This window comes from Pimephales promelas, chromosome 3, assembly GCF_988280905.1.
Source record: "Pimephales promelas chromosome 3, fPimPro1.hap1.1, whole genome shotgun sequence".
In the NCBI taxonomy this organism is placed as follows: domain Eukaryota; kingdom Metazoa; phylum Chordata; class Actinopteri; order Cypriniformes; family Leuciscidae; genus Pimephales; species Pimephales promelas.
The window spans coordinates 30,550,977-30,569,216 of record NC_142771.1 but is presented as its reverse complement, the minus strand read 5'-3'; the positions used below and the strand labels follow the sequence as shown (position 1 = coordinate 30,569,216).

At 36.2% G+C, this 18,240-nt stretch overlaps 1 protein-coding gene across 1 annotated transcript; it reads left to right on the top strand.

Moving 5' to 3' along the window:
- Positions 1-412: 412 nt before the first annotated feature.
- LOC120490035 (neuropeptide FF receptor 2) lies at positions 413-5,326 on the top strand. Its single transcript, XM_089128736.1, has one exon. It carries the CDS (start codon positions 595-597, stop codon positions 1,882-1,884), a length of 1,290 nt encoding a protein of 429 aa, XP_088984862.1. The 5' UTR covers positions 413-594; the 3' UTR covers positions 1,885-5,326.
- The last annotated feature ends 12,914 nt before the right edge of the window (positions 5,327-18,240 follow it).

The following is an 18,240-nucleotide window of genomic DNA, read 5'->3' as shown; positions in this document are numbered from 1 at the left end:
TTCAAAAGACTTATTATTAATAGGCTACTAGCCTGTGAGGAGAGTTCATTTATAAAATTATTTCCGAATTACAATCACACAATGCTCGTTTTATCTAGTGGTTTTGTTTGTTGTTATTGCAAATACATAGCTCAAAAGTGTCTGAAATTAGAATAATTTCGCTAAATTGTGTCTTTAAGCAACATCACACTCTATTTATTCTGCTGATTTACGGTTACAGTGACTTTTTGTGGTTTGCATAATTTACAATTTATCATGCATGACAAAAGAGAAGATTAAGAAAATGAAAATATGATATTAAAAGAGAGAGTTATGTGAGTTATCTATCATTGATCAGGCAGTCGATTTTAAGACACACAGTTTAGTCAACGCAATTGCTTGGATTTCTTGTTATCTTGTAATTTAATTTCCCTCCTAATGTGTGCCATGTTTCCGTAGAAGGCGGTTGGCTAAATGATGGATTTCATTACCTTACTCGTTTTGGCTGAAGATGAAGATGCCTTAAGCTTTAGTACTGGACTCTGGGATGCCTGACGCAGACCGCATTTCAAAACATCGCATTCCTCCTGAATCCTTAAGGGAAACAAAAGGAATATGAATTTCACTGCAGGTTTGCTGAAAAAGGAGCACATGCTCTTAAACACCTTGCTGTCGTTGAATGTTTCTTTCCACGGTGCCGAGGACTTCATGAGCGACGTTTACCTCCACCAGAGTGGAGAGCTCGAGAGATTGCTTCTGCTGACGATCAAAGAGCCCACCACTATCGCTCTCACGGTGATGTATTCATTATCATTCGTGGTGGGATTCATTGGAAACCTAATGGCCATTCGTATGCTTACCTGCCAGAAGAGTAAGAGGCTGCAGAGCATCAGTGCCACCCGGAATTTACTCGTGAACCTGGCAGTGTGTGATCTGATGGTGGTTTGCATCTGCATGCCCATCACCCTCGGCCACACCATTTACACCGCATGGGTGTACGGAGACCTCCTGTGCCGGGCCGTTCCCTTCATCCAGGCCGTGTCCGTGTCGGCCAGCGTCCTCAGCCTGACCGTCATCAGCGTCAACAGATACTACAGCGTTCACAGCCCGCTGAATTCCCTCTCGTACTTCACCCAGAAGAAGATCTACGTCACCATTGTGTGCGTGTGGGTCTTGTCCTCTGCCATTTGCGCGCCTTTGCTCTTCATGATCAAGCTGGACAAGATCCACTTGATCGACATCGCCGTGCCAATCTGCCGAGAGCTGTGGCCGCAGGCTAGACTCAAGCAGGTGTATAACGTGCTCCTTTTCGTAGCTCTCTACTGCATCCCTGTGACCTTTAACCTGATCATCAGCTTCCTGACTGGCCGGAAGCTCTGGAGGGCTTCTCAACATTTCGCAGACTTCGATCCACACAGCCTGGCCATACACGCCTCCCGTCTGAAGATGCGCAAGAAGATCGCCAAGGTGGTGGTCACTTTGGTCCTCCTGTTTGCCGGCTCCTGGCTCCCGCTTTACGTGGCAGACATCCTCATTGACCACGAGGTTCATCCCCCTCACTGGGTTCTGCAGACTCGGCCTTTCGCACAGTGGTTGGGCCTTACTAACTCCAGCCTCAATCCCATCTGTTATTGTTTCTTGGGCGATTTGTACCGTTCTGCCAGAGCAGTCAGGTCCAAGTACCATCAGAGGATGCTCTCTGTCTTTCGATACCCCAGCTCTTTTAAACTGTCCAGTTTGCTCTCACTCAAAACACAGAAAACTGGCCGGCGACAAGGTGCCGTGAGCCAGGTGTCAGTTGAGACTCTTTCTGACTGGTGTTCCAACAACAGCCAGATGGTTTCTCTCCAAAGCCTCTCAGAGAAGATAACGTCTACAAGCAATCTTGAATTATCGAACTTGTAGTAAGGATGCATGTTACCTGAAAGGACACAGAGCACTTAAAGGGATTGTTCCCCTGAAAACATTTTTTGTGGTCCACAGAGCAAAGAAAGGTTTCGACATGAGGGTGAGTAGCCTAAATAATGACAGAATTTCCATTTTTGGGTGGACTATCTCTTTAAGTATTGTTCATTTGTCTTGCAGTACTGTCAAAGAGCATGTGATTCTAAAGTAACATGTTGCATAGTTTGTGTTTGTAACCACCCACAGTTACATTGCATCATCGCATACACATACAGTGTGACTTCCTGTAAATAAGATAAAGACAGAAATTCTGAATTAAGGCCAAGACCAATGTTCGCATGCAAAAATGTGATAATTGTGATTTGATCATTTGAATGAACAGCTATTCAGACCAAGTTGAACATTCACATGCAGTTAATGTTGCAGTTTTTTTTTCTAAACTCTTGACACACATTTCGCCCAATTTAACACTAGATTCAATTACGTCCAATTTTCTAATTGCACATTATAGGCGTTATAAGAAAAATAACACTAGACAAGCAGCCAATACAACAACGATCAATACATGTTAGTTTAGCTACTTGAAAACAAGTGCATTGCACTGCAAAGACTGTTACATCAAAGAGCTATGACTTGAGCAGACTATTTTTCTAGGTGACAGTGAATAGCACACGGAAAGGATCCAGATCTGGCACTCATTCTTTGTAGCCTACTCTTTTATTTGGTGTGGTTTGATTAAAAAAAAATTAAAAAGCAAATACAAACCCACCCTTAAACCTATCCAGCTCCACCCCTGATCCCTAAACCCACCCCTAAACCTACCCATCTCCACCTCCTGATCCATAAACACACCCCTAAACCTACCCAGCTCCACCCCCTGCTCCCTAAACCCACCCCTAAAACTACCCAGCTCCACCTCCTGATCCCTAAACCCACCCCTAAACCTATCCAGCTCCACCCACTGATCCCTAAACCAACCCCTAAACCTACCCAGATCCACCCCTTGATCCCTAAACCCACCCTTAAACCTACTCATCTCCACCCCCTGATCCCTAAACCCACCCCTAAACCTACCCAGCTCCACCCTCTGATCCCTAAACCCACCCATAAAACTACCCCGGTCCACCCCCTGATCCCTAAACCCACCCCTAAACCTACCAAGCCCCACCCCCTGATCCCTAAACCCACCCTTAAACCTACTCATCTCCACCCCCTGATCCCTAAACCCACCCCTAAACCTACCCAGCTCCACCCTCTGATCCCTAAACCCACCCATAAAACTACCCCGGTCCAAAAAATCAGATTTTTCCAATTTCCTTCCCAAACATTTGTGTTGGTGTAAACAGGCCTTTAATGAAAATAATAATAATAAAAATAAAAAAAGCAGGACAGGTATATTTTAAATTATGGGTTTTAAAACTGGGGTCCGGGGCCCCACAAAGTCCATTAGCAGAAACATTTGTATGATGAACACATAACAAAACACATAACCAGGACTCTCAGTAAACTACGTAAATATTAAACATGTTTAACACAGTCATTTTAAACATATTCACCAAATTGAATATTTTGCTATTTCATCATTCTTTCTAAATTTACATTGTTTTGTGAAAATTATATTTATTTCCAAGTCGCCATTACTCTTTTCTATGTCCTACAAATATGTTAAAGAATAGTTTAGTATTTCTGTCATTCTACACAGTTTTTCTTTGCGTCTGTTGCCTTTAGCTTGGTTGTAAGGCAATATAAGCTCAATTATAAAGCTGTTTAAAATTATATTTGTTGTGATTGTGTAAACTGCTATTGCATTGAAAAGAAAAATAAATGAAAATGTTTTAGGTTATGCATCTGACTGTACTCTAGCAGTTAGAAAGAATACACTGTCGCCTAATTGTTCAATCACTTGCTTTGGCTTTAGAACAAATACAATATAAAAGCCAATTATTTAATTGTTCTTACAATATCATGTTTAATATTTTCTCATACAGTGTAAATGGGTATTGATGTATGAATATACACTGTCCTGCCAAAAAAGTCGCTTTTTGGATTTAAATGGGCAAACGCTTAAGAGTTTTTGTCATTATCATTGTCATCCTGGAATATTTTTACATGGTTGTTTAAGAAATGAAAAGCTTCACACTCCATCAGTTAGGGTTGGAACGGAAGAACTGTCTGTTGCCAAACATTTAACATGCTAGAAACATAATAATCACAGCAATAATGATCCAATCATAGACAAGCATTTAAATGTCATCATATTGGGGTCCTTGACTTCAAAATGTTTTTAAAAACCCTGTTTTAAATTACGGTGGATACAAAAAAAAATGTAGTAAATGTATAGTGCATTACATCGATTTGTCATACTTTCTCTATAAACAATTGTGTACATTTTCATTCATTCAAATTTGTAATTTGGGTGCATGAAGGATGCAATTCGATTTTAATTAAATGTACTGTGCTTGATTGTGAATAATCATTTGTACTTTTTTAATGGAAGCCAATGTGAATAGAATCAGAGATGGTTCACTGTTAAGTTAACCTGGCCTCAGATTTTTGATGGGAACACCCACACACACGGGAACACACTCACAAACACAAGAAGAGAATACAATGAATTAAACGATCTTCGCCTCTTCTTTTCTGTTTTCATGACACTTTGTGAGATTTACAATAGCAAAAGATGGGCTAAACAAAATTCATAAAAGTCTGAATGACAGTGGGAACACTACAATAACAAAAGAGTTTGCATGAAGCCGTAATCCTCATTCAAGTAGCCTATTCATATGAATCCTTGTCTCAGCAAGAGCTCCATCTTTGCCTTCCACCGACACTATAGCATTGCCCTTCATATTCATGCTAATTCTGATTAGCAACTGTCACAGCACTCAATCTGCAGAATAGGGCTTGATTAGCCTATAATACGCAATAATGATAATTTCACTTTAGTAAGAACGAGCGACTACTGAGAGCCGAGAAGCTGATGAATAGTAATTTTGTTACATACTTAAACCGCAGCAGTTCTTAACCCGAGCTCGGTAGCACGTCTTTCACAGGAACTGAGTGTTATAGAAATTATAAGGAGCACTTTTGGGATTAAAAAAACTACAACAACAACAACCCAGAATCAGTGAATATCTTGAAGATAGTATTATCCCCAGATGCACTGACATCAAATACGCTTTATAATCTGACACATTCTGCATTTATATTTCCAATAAAGAATATTCCAAATAAAATTATTGGTTTTAACTCAAATGAATATGAAAAATGAAGTGCGCCTCAAACACAAAAAAAGTTGAATTTGCACACCAAATTCAAATTACATTTTGTAATCCAAACTACACGTAGATCCATGATCATGAAGAACTGCAAAACGTACATGTGATGTAATAACAATGTAACATCCTGACCATAGATGACACAAAATCTCATCTCAGCACTTTTGATAGTCAAGTCAAGTCAAGTCGAAGTTTATTTATATAGCACTTTTTTAACAAAGTGCTGTACACATACATACTTATGCGATAAGGACCAAACCAACATGACCAAGATACAAGAAATAAAAGACAGTAATACAATAAAATAATAAGAAAATAAAACAAACTCTCACACAACGTCAAATGCCAAACTGTAATAATAAGTTAAAAATAGTTTAAAAATAGTAATGGTTTGAGACTGCATGATGTACAAGGGCAACCTATTCCACAACTTCGGTCCTGCCACTGAAAATGCTCTTTCACCCCTAGATTTTAGTTTCACACGTGGGACTACTAAAAGCAAATGGTCAGCGGACCTAAGCGCTCTAGACGGAGCATAATGCCTAATCAGTTCCGTCATGTACCTAGGAGCAAGGCCATGAAGTGATTTAAAAACAAACATCAAAATTTTGAAATTAATTCTAAAAGAAACTGGTAACCAGTGAAGAGAGGAAAGAACAGATGTAATATGTTCTCGCTTTTTTGTACCCGTCAGCAAGCGAGCTGCAGCATTCTGGACCCTCTGCAGTCTGAGAGAGGCCTGACTAATGCCTATATAGAGGCCATTACAATAATCTAGACGCGATGAGATAAAGATATGGAGGAGTTTTTGAAAGTCTCTGGAAGACAGAAATGATTTCACCTTTGATACATGACTGATATTTCTTTAATTTTGTAATTCCATCTGAATATCACTATTTGTGTGATTTAGTCAGCCAAACCAGTTTTGTTGATCTATTTTTGTGTCTCTGGAAATCAAAGTTTGTTGTGTTTATTTGTTAATTCGTTTCGCTTGATAAGACCCTTATTCATCATCTGGAATCGTTTAAAACAGTTTGCAGTTTGCACTGAAACTGTCATTTGGACCTTGAACCGTTTGGTTCCCATTGAAGTCCATTTATGGAGAAAAATCCTGGAATGTTTTCATCAAAAACCTTAATTTCTTTTCAACTGGAGAAAGAAAGACATGGACATCTTGGATGACATGGGGGAGTAAATTATCAAAAAAAGTTTTTAAAGTGAACTACTCCTTTAATCTTTACTAACAAACTACTACTTTTTTGTTGTTGTTTTTTTGTTGTTGTTTTTTTTTTTAGTTATGACAAATGAATTCAGATTTTTAGATTCTGGGTCACTAGTTAAAGAAGAAAATGTATGACAACATGTGACTCTTTGGTTTTGTACAGATATTTTCTATTGAAGCTCAAGATTTTCTTTGAAAAATCTCAAATCATTCTGGAGAACATGATCCTCAGGTTTGATCATCAAGTTTCATCATTAATTAAAAGGCAGACAAATATTCAGAAATGACATGAAATGAAAGACATTCAGAAATGCCTCACTCATATCTGCTTCAAGTACGTATATTTCTACTTAAAAAAAAAAAAAAATATATATATATATATATATATATATATTTAATTAATTATTGCATGTACTGTTGCATCAGTTGTGTTATTGTTCACAGAGTTTTAAAAGCATGCAAAAACATATATTTTTTTTAAGGTTTGATTCTGTCATCAAACTGTCACTGCACAGATGCTATTAAACCTCTGGGAGTTAATACGGAGATGATTCTCCCAACTCTTCAATTTGGAAGTTTTCCACTAGATGTAGAACATGCCAGCAGGAATTTTCTCCCATTCAGACACAAGGGGCCGATCGGTTCTGGCTTGCTGTCATTCTAATAATTCATTACAAAATCTTCCGTGGGGTTCATGTCAGGATTTGGTGCAAGCCCGTAAAGATCCAAGACAAATTAAACTATTGTACAATATAATTGCTTAAATAAATGTAACTATTGTAATCTTTGACAGATAAATATGGAAAGATTACCTCAAAATTTGAGATAAATGGACTAAAAAACAAATAATTTCAAAAGTGTGTGGTTTGGTTTTTAATAACACTTTATTCTGATGGTTTACTTTAGACAGTCTATTAAGTACCTTTGGAACTACATGTCAACTAGAGTATTAGTAGACTTAATTTGATGTTCCACAACAGATATTCTACTGACTATAAGTAAATTTGGAAGTTCATGTCAACTTCTACTAACCTGAATCCTAACACTTAACCCTGACCCTAACGGTCTAATAATACTCTAATGAGAGTTATTGACAGTTAGTTGCAAAGTTACTTATAATTAGTAGAATATCGAAATAAATGATTTTGAAATTCAAAGTCAAAATTTGTTTTATTTGTTTCAGACAACTTCGCGGCCCCCATTAGATATCAAGCCACAAACTCATAAAGATTAATCAAAATGTCATTGTTTTGAAGAAATAAAATCAAGATCATGTTTGTAGATTGAATGGTGAAACCATTATATATTTTTCCAGGATTTTTGGATGAAAAAAAAGTTCAAAATAACAGCATTTATTTGAAATAAACATTTTTGTAACATTATAAATACTGTCTATACTGTCACTATTGATTAATTTAATGTGTCCTTGCTGAATTATAAATATTCATTTATTTAACAAGATTTATTCAAACAAGAAAACATTTTTTTTTAAACATACTGACCTTTTGAAAGATAGTGGCTATTAAAGTTAAAGGGTTACAACCATCCCTGGTCTCCTTTGCTTCAACCAACAAATGGGACAAAATGGCACAATTTGAATGCTTTTGTCAAAGAAAAAAGCCCCTGGAGAGCATTCAGTGGTAGTAATATCTCGAAAAGGCCTATACCTCAAACTTAAAATTATGACATCATTTAGATGCATTTAGATGTACTTCTACAAATGGGTCCTCTACCTTTCATAACAGGATGTACAAAGAGGGTGGAAGAGGGTCAAGAGGGTGTCTCTGTAGTGCCTAACCCTCCGAATCACAGTGATCATCATTATCATGTCATGTGAACCATTGATCCAAACTGTAACCATCAGTTCAATGATCCCCAGTGATGGATTCTCTTCCTTCACGGTGCAAAAGTTACTTCTATGACTCATTTTAACCCTGGTGTGGTTCCACTTCCATTAATCCCAGCAGGGTGAGTCAGAGAATAAACGTAGATGGCCACATATCTAACTCCATTTGCAACGTTCCCTTTATTGCCATTTCCTAAGATAAATCCCAGAGAGCTGTCAGCAGAGTAAGAGCACCTGCTACGATCTCATCAGCAGTGGATGAGTGCAGGTTGATAGACTTGTGCTGATCCACCATAATAACCACTTCCCTCAAAAACTTCCCAAGGTCATCTAAGGTATGCCATTCCACGGCATAGCCTAGGTCCAAATAACCAACAACATAGGGCCCATTAGTACGGCCCATTAGTACGCTTATCGTGTTCCAAGTATGCAGTCACATGACATGATACTCTATACAAGTGGTTTCGAAACAAATCCATCAGTGACACCGTAGGACACATAAGATATACGGCTAATTCAAACACCCAAGAAGAGGATCTAGAGCTCCTCTGCTTTGATCCATTAGCTGTGAAAATCCACTCATGCCCACAAATTCTCTCAAGATGTCAAAGGGAAGACCAGAGGGGATATAAATATAAGGATTGGAGGCTGCAGGATATAAAGATAGGTCTTTCGGTACATCAGGATGCACTCAGGTGATAGATGACTTCATCATGAAGAGTTCACCTGAATCTCCCGTCTGAATCGCATCTAGAGTGATAAATCACGAGTAATGCTCTTTTAAGTGCTATTGTCTCGGATTTTTTGATCTTTATACAAGCGCTTTATCATGACAGATAAATTAAACCTTAAAGTTTCCACATGTGACACAAATGGGCTATGTGTAAAATCCATTTAGAGATGAGACCTTTGGGTCTTGACTTTTTTGGGGTCGATAATAAATTACAATGTCAAAAAAAAAATATTTTAAAAGTCTAATTTGAAACGTGTCTAAAAAATATTAAAAATTGTATTTATGTTGGTATAAACTTTCATACCCTTTTCAAGAGAAGATTAAACTGAATGTCTAAAAATATCATGTGGCGTAACCATCAAGTAAAAAGTTATATCATATTTTCCTTACATGAGTGTACATGTCATTATTTTTACAAATGTTTTAAAAAAAAAATTTCTATGGTAAACATTTTGTTAAAATATACATATTTTTAATAATAATGAAAGATTATGCCAAACAGTTAAAAAAAAAACCAAACAAACAACAACAAAAAAAACAACGGTAACGCTTCCTTTTACAGTCCAGTTACCCATGTAAATACTATGTACTTATTTTAGTAACTACAATTACTGGGCAATAACTACTAGTCCTGAACCTACCCCTGTTACATGTACTTACCTTATATGTGACCCTGCCTGTGAAAACCCAGCTAAAGTCATTTTTTTGTGATTCACTGTTTTCTACATACAATCATCCTACATAATGTAAAGAACATTCTGTGAAAATATTACCTTGATATCTTTAATATTGACTGAGTAAGGCTGTGTCAAAGATTTACTAAATTCCGGGCTCAGAAAATCATGATTTGGAGAAATTCCATTTTTAAAAAAAGCTTATTTTTAAAACTGCAACACATTTGATCCATAATTATCCTCCATATGTGCCATATACCACATTAAAGCTGAGATTCTCCCTTTTTTAGTGATATATGACACATTTTGGGGAAAATTCTTAAAGTTTTATAAAACAGGCCTATTTATTATGATGTGCATGTCCAAAAAGCTAAAAACATTGAAACGAATGAGGCCATCACAAGAGCTTGATTGTAGCAACAATTATCATGTCAATTCAGTGGAATGATTTGTATAACTTTATTAGTAAAATGAAATATCAGTGCAAATATAATATCAATAATATATCAATATCAAATAATTAACATGTAACATTTCGGCAGAAAATCTCATTCTCTTACTGGGCCACGGTGTAACACTGAGTAAATCTGGAGTAAAAAAAATGTTTTTTAAAAAAAATTAAAAAATAAGTCAAGGGATAGTTCACCCAAAAATTTTAATTCTGCCATTATTTACTCAGCCTCATGTTGTTCCAAACCAGTTTGAGTTTCTTTCTTCTGTTTAACACAAAATAAGATATTTTAAAGGATGCTGGTAACCAGACAGTTGGCACACTTTTCAGCATTGAAATACTTGCAGTTGCAAGAGAAACTTATTTTCAGTTTCACATCTGGAATTACAGCATTAGAAGCAAATTCTTCTTGTTGGTGTTCCCTCTTCAGATTCGCCAGTCTATATTAGGTTGAGGTTCAATCACCAAAACTGGCTCGTCCTCATCATCATGTTGGTCACTGCCTGAAAAAAAAAAAGGATATTTTTTTCAATTCAAAGCAAGAGACCTAAATGGAGAACTAAACATGGGGGAGGGGGGGGGGGATTTATCCATTTTAAATCCACATTTAAAATAAATAATGAAGCATTTTATATGAAAATATTAGACTAGATCTGATTAATTTAGGGGAGGGCATGGGGACAAGAAACAGGTATGGCTACATGGCCCTGGCTTCAATTCAGAGTGTAATCAAACAAATAAACATCATGTCATAAAAGTAATTAATTTAAACGGACTCAATTCCAACCAACAAATGTAATAAACATTTAAATCCACTATGTTTGCATCATAGTTTGAATTATTCTGTGTTAGCATTACATTGGCACTGACAGTATATTACATATTCAGCATTAAAAAAATTATAATGACAAAAACTTACCGTCAAATTCCTCTTCAGTTTCGTCAAAGAATGTGTCCTGTTCATCATCACCATTATCCTCCAGAAAATAATCCGCTATAAAACCGCTTAAATCATAATTTGGGCAATTCCACCGAGATTAATATCTAACAAGCTGTTTAAGCAATCAGACATTTTACGTTCTTGCACGCTTCGGTGCTGCCATGTCAGATGTCAAAACGACGCAGTTAACAGTTAATCCAGCTAACGAATTATATTATTGACACTTATAAGACACAAATATAATATAATATAATAATATTATTGGCAGAATACAGAGCTACAAAACACATAAGCTGTTCTTAAGTTAAATGTTTGGCGATGACACGGAAACACCTCCTGAGATCTGAACCGGCCGGCTGAAGTGAAGTCGCTTTTTTTCCATTGTGTTGACCTGATTGCCACTCGTGCGGATTGATTTTAAGGTCTGTTTACTCTTTCTAATAGAAAATAAGTCAAAAAGAAGTTCCTGAACTGAATGATAGGAATCAGCAAGTGTTGTTGCGCTGAAAAATAAACCCGGATACGATTGAAATCAATGTTAAAGCCCGCGTCCGGTTTTTTTTTTGCTGCGCAAAAGTATAACGTAGTGTCAATAAAATCATTAATTTTAGTATTTATCATGTTATAAATTAAAATTTGAGTATTGAATCTCAAAACCCTTGTAATAATCTATCATTTACAGCAATAAACACACATTACCTATTTTTGTCATTTTTATGGCTATGACTACTTTGACGCTCTTTTATTCATAATTAGATTCTGCGACTTTAGCCGGGGTTCCACAGGCGGGGTCACATATTAGCCAGTACTTTCTAGGTAAGTACACTGTAAGTACTGTACTGTAAAAGGAAGCGTTACCAAAAAAAAAAAAAAAAAAAAACATTTTGATTCAAGGACAGCAGTATCATCCTGATATTTACTTTACGCTCCATAAACATATCATAATGAATTTTATTTAAGAAGTGTGTGTGTGTGTGTGTATGTAATCGAGGAATAATTGACGACGTTCGCTTGAATTATTAGAAACTAATGCACACCCAAGATAGTATTGTGCATTAGTATTTACACCTCATGTGTGCATTTGTTTTTTAATTCAATGAACCAGAGTTCATTATTCCGATTCTACTATGGTTTCCACACCTCAAGGCATTGTTCAGATGTTGTATTTCAAGATATTTGTCAGGTTTTTGTCCTTAAATGTTCTTGTATGTAGAGAGAAAAAGAGAGATTAAGCGTGTGTGAATTACCTGCGTCTGAGTGTCTTTCAACAGTGTTCGGCAGCAGCGTCTCTACTAATAGCGAAACCGTAAGTTTATCTGCTTCAAGAACAGCGCCGTTATTCCCTCGCTAGTGAGAAATGTCGTGTAGCTGTTAAGTTCCTAAGCTATTTTACTGATAAAATCATCAGAGCAGCGCTGACAATATGGTTCTGTGTTAGCGTGTGTGTGTAGTGTATGTGTGTGTTTGAGTGGGAGAAAGAGTATGTGCTTTCTGTACATAATAAAACATGGAGATAATTTGTTGTTTTCATCCTATTGTTTACTATATGTATTTGCTTGGTTAGTGTTGTTGTAGGTTTTGGTTCTTGTGCCAGTGTTGTAGTCGAGACCACCTCACTCGAGTCCGAATCGAGACCGAGACCAGAGAGAGTTGAGTCCGAGTCAAGACCGAGTCCATAGAGAGTCGAGTCCGAGACCAGAGACGGTCGAGTCCGAGTCGAGACCGAGACCAGTGAGGGTTGATTACCTAATTTACTTTTATTTACTTAGAGAAATCCTTTTTTTTTACTGAATTTACTTAGAGTTTAAAAAATATATTCAGTTTAGGGTAAAACGGCCACATAGTAGGTGGTGTTAAAAGTAATTTTATTACAATTTGTCATGCGCAGTTGCGCACTAGAAAATCACCAATCACTGGGCGTGTCAATCAATTTAAAGAAATATTTTATTAACATACATTAATAATCATGAAAAATATTTTGAATTGAACTCGAGTGGACTCGGGACTAAGTTCGAGTCCTAAAAAAAAATGTTCGAGTACGAGTCAATTCCGAGTCCAAATGCACATGAGTCCATGACAAGACAAAGACCATTAAAATATGGTCTCGAGACCGAGTCCGAGACGAGTCCGAGTCTCGAGTACTACAACACTGTCTTTTGCTATTGTAGTTTGTAAAGACCTTTGAAATAACTGAAATCATCTCGCGATGCGTTTCCCTTAAAAAAGGGCACATCTTAGAATGTCCATCAACAAATCAGCAGAATCAAGCATTAGATGGATGGATGGATGAATTCTCAAAAAGGGGGGTGACCGCGAAGGGGTTACATGACAATTATGTCCTGTGGAGACAGCAAAGTGTCAACAAGTTCATCCCTACTATGCTATCACCTCCTCTGCAGAGGGACAGAAGCTTTGACTTTAGTGGCATGGCATATGTGTAAGATGGCTTACGTTAACCCTCCGTCAGTCATTTCGCCTCAGCTGTGATAGCATTCATTCAAGAGAGGACAGAGAGGAGAGCTGCATCTAAACATCTGCAATCATCTCCCTGGCTTATTTCCTGGGGACACGCCAGCTGGCCTATTAGATAGATGGATGGATAGATAGATGGATGGATGACCTCTTTGCTGTAGACATGATTTCAGCATTTATTTTAGAAAGCTGTTGTACCACAGTCCATCCTGGCATCTTTTCAAAAACATATTTACAGGACTGTCCTGTGGAGACAGCAAAGTGTCAACAAGTTCATCCCTACAATGCACACCTCCTCAGAAGCTTTGACTTTAGTGGCATGGCAGATGTGTGTGATGGCTTCCTTTAACCCTCCGCCAGTCATTTCGCCTCAGCTGTGATAGCATTCATTCAAGAGAGGAGAGAGAGAGGAGAGCTGCATCTAAACATCTGCAATCATCTCCCTGGCTTATTTCCTGGGGACACGCCAGCTGGCCTTTCAAAAAACAACAACTTTCTAACAGCAAGGTCAACTAACAGCACTATTACAGGCACCTTGAAGTAAGGTAAGGGACATCCACAGATATTGCTGGAAATCTTGCCTGCAGTTTTCCTCAGAAATTCAATGTATTCTTAAATGGACCATAAAATTTATGGGCATATACTTTTTCCGTGGAATGAAACCCTACACACAAAAAAATCAAATATTCTGGCCTAATAAGTCATTTACATTTTCAAATGCATTACTTAAAGACTCGCAAGCTACAGAAAGCATAAGTGAGCTTTTCAAAGGAAAGCTTTAGGCATGTTTTATGCAAATTACTAGTAGCGGCAGGCTGAGGGGTTTAAGAGGACGATGGCTAATATTAACCCTCGCTCTCATGAAACGGGTGCCTGCAAGGAGAACATTTCGGAAACACTTTTAAAACTTTCGATCCTTTCCTGCCCTTTAATACTAAAATTAAACTAGCTGATGCATTTGCCAGGCCCTTTCAGCCAATCTAATTCTAATTAAATTAAAGGGTTGACACCACTGATTTCATTGCGAAGGAAAAACGTGATAGACGTTTTATGCCCTCGGTCCACGCGAGTCGACGCGACCTATCGGCAGACCATTTTCATTAGCATTTCTTATTAGACTGCTGTTGAAAATGATCACAATGACATGCACAGACACCACTGCAACTATTAAAAGAGTGTCTACATTCATTACTAACATCTATGTCTTGCTCAAAGACAAAAAGGGAGAGGTAGGAAATCAATTGGGAGTTCTGATTCAATTAATAAAGGCAAAATACCTGCATGTCATTTTGAAGTTTAACTAATTAAAAAGGCAATCACTTTGCAAAACCCTTGGCAGGATCTCATCTTCGATTCAACCTGAGAGATCTGTTTGATATTGGTAGGACTGAAATAGCTCTAACTGGTCTCGGTCTCAGGATCATGGTGTACATTTACATTTTTGCCATTTATAATCTCAAATCATTTAATTATTTCCTGTTTATTTTAAATGTGCTTCTGTGCATCTGTAGTGAATAATTATATTCATATTATAATGTCAGATTCCCCAAAGGCCAAAGCTGTTTCAGAAACAGAAACAGAAATGGCTCTGGGGGCTTAATTAATTGGGTAAATATATATTTTTTTAGATTATAAAATACTGAGTGTTTAGGTAACAGGCGTTTTAATTAATCTTTTTGGTAGCCTGCGGATGAAAATTGTTAAAACAGTCATGCTGCATATTGCATCTACCTATAAATTACAGGAACATCTCTGTCTGTCTGTCTGTGTGTCTGTCTCTTATCGAATATCTCTCGAACTGTTAGTCTGATGGATTTCAAACTTGACAGGTGTCTTGCTACGGACACAAGTAAGTGCAGTGGCGAGTTTGACATTTTTTGGAATTCGAAATGCAAAAGATATTGGTAAATATATCGGTAAAAGAAGCATTACAATGTAATTATACATTACTGTGTTATTTATACGTTTATTACAAAGTAATTATACATTTATTGTAATTATTATTATACATTTGTTACAGTATTATTTTGTTACATTATTCTTTTCTGAAAAAGTAGCGATTCTTTTTGAAAAAATCTCATTATAGATTTATTACAATGTTATTCTACATTTAATACAATGTAATTATACATTTAATACAATGTAATTGTTTATTACACTGTAATTATACATTTATTACAGTGATGATATAATTTATCACAATGTAATTATACATTAGTGTTATACACATATTACTGTTTATTACGGTGTTATTTATTACATTATTATTTTTATACATTTGTTACTTTATTTTATTTTGTTACATTCTTTATAAAAAAAGTAGTGTAAAAATGTAATTATACATTTGTTACAGTCTTATATATTTTTTTACAATGTAATTATACTTTTAATACAATGTAAATATACGTTTAGTACATATACGTTTAATACAACGTAATTATGTTTATTACAATGTAATTATGTTTATTACAATGTGTAGAACTGTGAAAAAGTATCGATTCATTTTTTAAAAAGTAGCGATTCACTACTTTCGAAAAAGAAATGATTTAAAAGTTGTGATTCTTTTTGAAAAAAGCGAAACTTTTTAAAGTAGTGTAAAATAATGTAATTATATATTTGTTACAGTTTTATTATACATTTTTTACAATATAATTATATGTTAATTACAATGTAATTATTCATTAGATTTATTATACGTTTATTACAATATAATAATTTTTTTACAAAGTAATTATACGTTTATTGTAAGGGTGTCACGATTTCGATTTTAAATCGGAATCGATCGAAATTAATTCACAATCTCGAACTTCGAATAAAAAAATGGAATCGTCGATGCTGCCACTCCCCCATGCCGCGTCCGTTCGGCTAGCGGAAAAAAAACGCGTGTTGAAGTACTGCGAGTCCATGGTCAACCTCCTCTAACTTAGTTACAGCCATTCAAAAGATAGCATGGCAACTTCAGATGCCAGGGATAGTTTAAAACTGTATAGAACTATGAAAAACTATGTATTCATTTTTGAATACATAAAAAAGTAGCAATTCACTTTTGAAAAAGTATCAATTCATTTTTGAAAAAGTAGTGATTTCATTGAATCTGTAAATCAGCTACACTGTTTAATTCTGAATATTTTATTTTATTCTGGTGCGCTTACCGTTCTCACTTTCTCAGAGTTTAGGCTCCTGTGTAATAGTAGGCTATTCAGCAACTCAAACATACCAAACCAACAATTACTAAAAACGCACAAAAACTGATTTTGCATGGGCCATTGCACTAGTTTATCCTTACTTGCAAATATCTTTAGGGTCTATGCACTAAGATAAAATGTGCAAACCAAATGCAAGCTACCCACTCAGCTCTGCACACAAATCACCTATATTAGTAGCCTACACATGCGATTATGATTATAAATTGTGTCTTATGCTGACAGTTAAAAGAATGTGCCATTCTTAGTCTGCAAGTCCTTACACTACAATTACAAAACATACCAAATATTTGCTTACACCCCTTTGTAATCCTGAGTGGAATTTCTCAATTGTGAAGACCCAAATACACCTAGACCAATTAACATCAGCAGTTATCATAACATCCCTTCCAATTTTCATTAAGTTTATGAGCATGCAATAAAAACTGATCATATTGCTGTTGGAGAAAAGAGCTCAGTCCATCTGTGTGGCCCTCGTGACACCAATGTTCCACACACTGAGTTTTCCCCAGTCAGAGGAAGACAGGTTTGCTTCAGTACATTGGTAGACCTAAAGTACACACACAACAGCTTTTTCCTAACAGCTTTAACTCCTCTGTTTTCTTAAGCTGTATTATCAGACAGTTTGAGGTAGTGGCGAATGTTCAAAAAGTGGAGAGTGTGTTGATAAGACCAGTCAACCAGCTGATTAGTATTATAGGCTATGTGAGTTTCCACGTGTCAGTAGGAGGGATAATCACTTAACAGTTTTTATGTATGTATTTAATTTAAATAAAGTCCCTCAAACTTGTATGCGGACTTACTTTTTGAGGCAATCATTCATTCCTCACAGTCCCACAGCCTGTTTTAATCGAGTAAGGTGCCATAAATACTATTACAGTGTGAGATTTTATCTTGATTGGACAATCCATTCCCGCGCCCAGAGACGCGCGAGCTTCTGTGATTATTCCTCCACGCGCGATAAGGTTGCAGTCGACATTTTGAATATGCAGTGAAATTGTGTACTTCTGTGCCATCTAGTGGTTACGAAGCTGTCAAAATACCAATACATATGGTATATATATATATATATATATATATATATATATATATATATATATATATATATGGTACTGATTATTTAATTGCATATTTTATATTCACATTACCTCTGCATCTTACACTCACAGTTGATGTTAAAAATCACAAAAACACTTAATTACAAATGTAATCTTTAGAAAATATCTAAATTAATGTTTCATTCTGTACATTACAATATTGTGATGGGTAAATTCACTTGTAGCATTTGAATTGATAATTTTAATATTTATTTAATTGTATTTATTCTACTTACATGTCACTGTAGTAGAAAAAATTGGGATACAACAGCCAGTTTATCAATACACTTAGTTTAAATCAATCAGGTTGAACATCAGCAGAGCTCTTCTACTGAATAAAAGTGGTTATTGTATTAATGAACAACACTTCTATAAAACAAATAAAAGACAGATAACAGTTTTACAGTGTTTGCACCATGCACTGATCTTTATTGAATCTT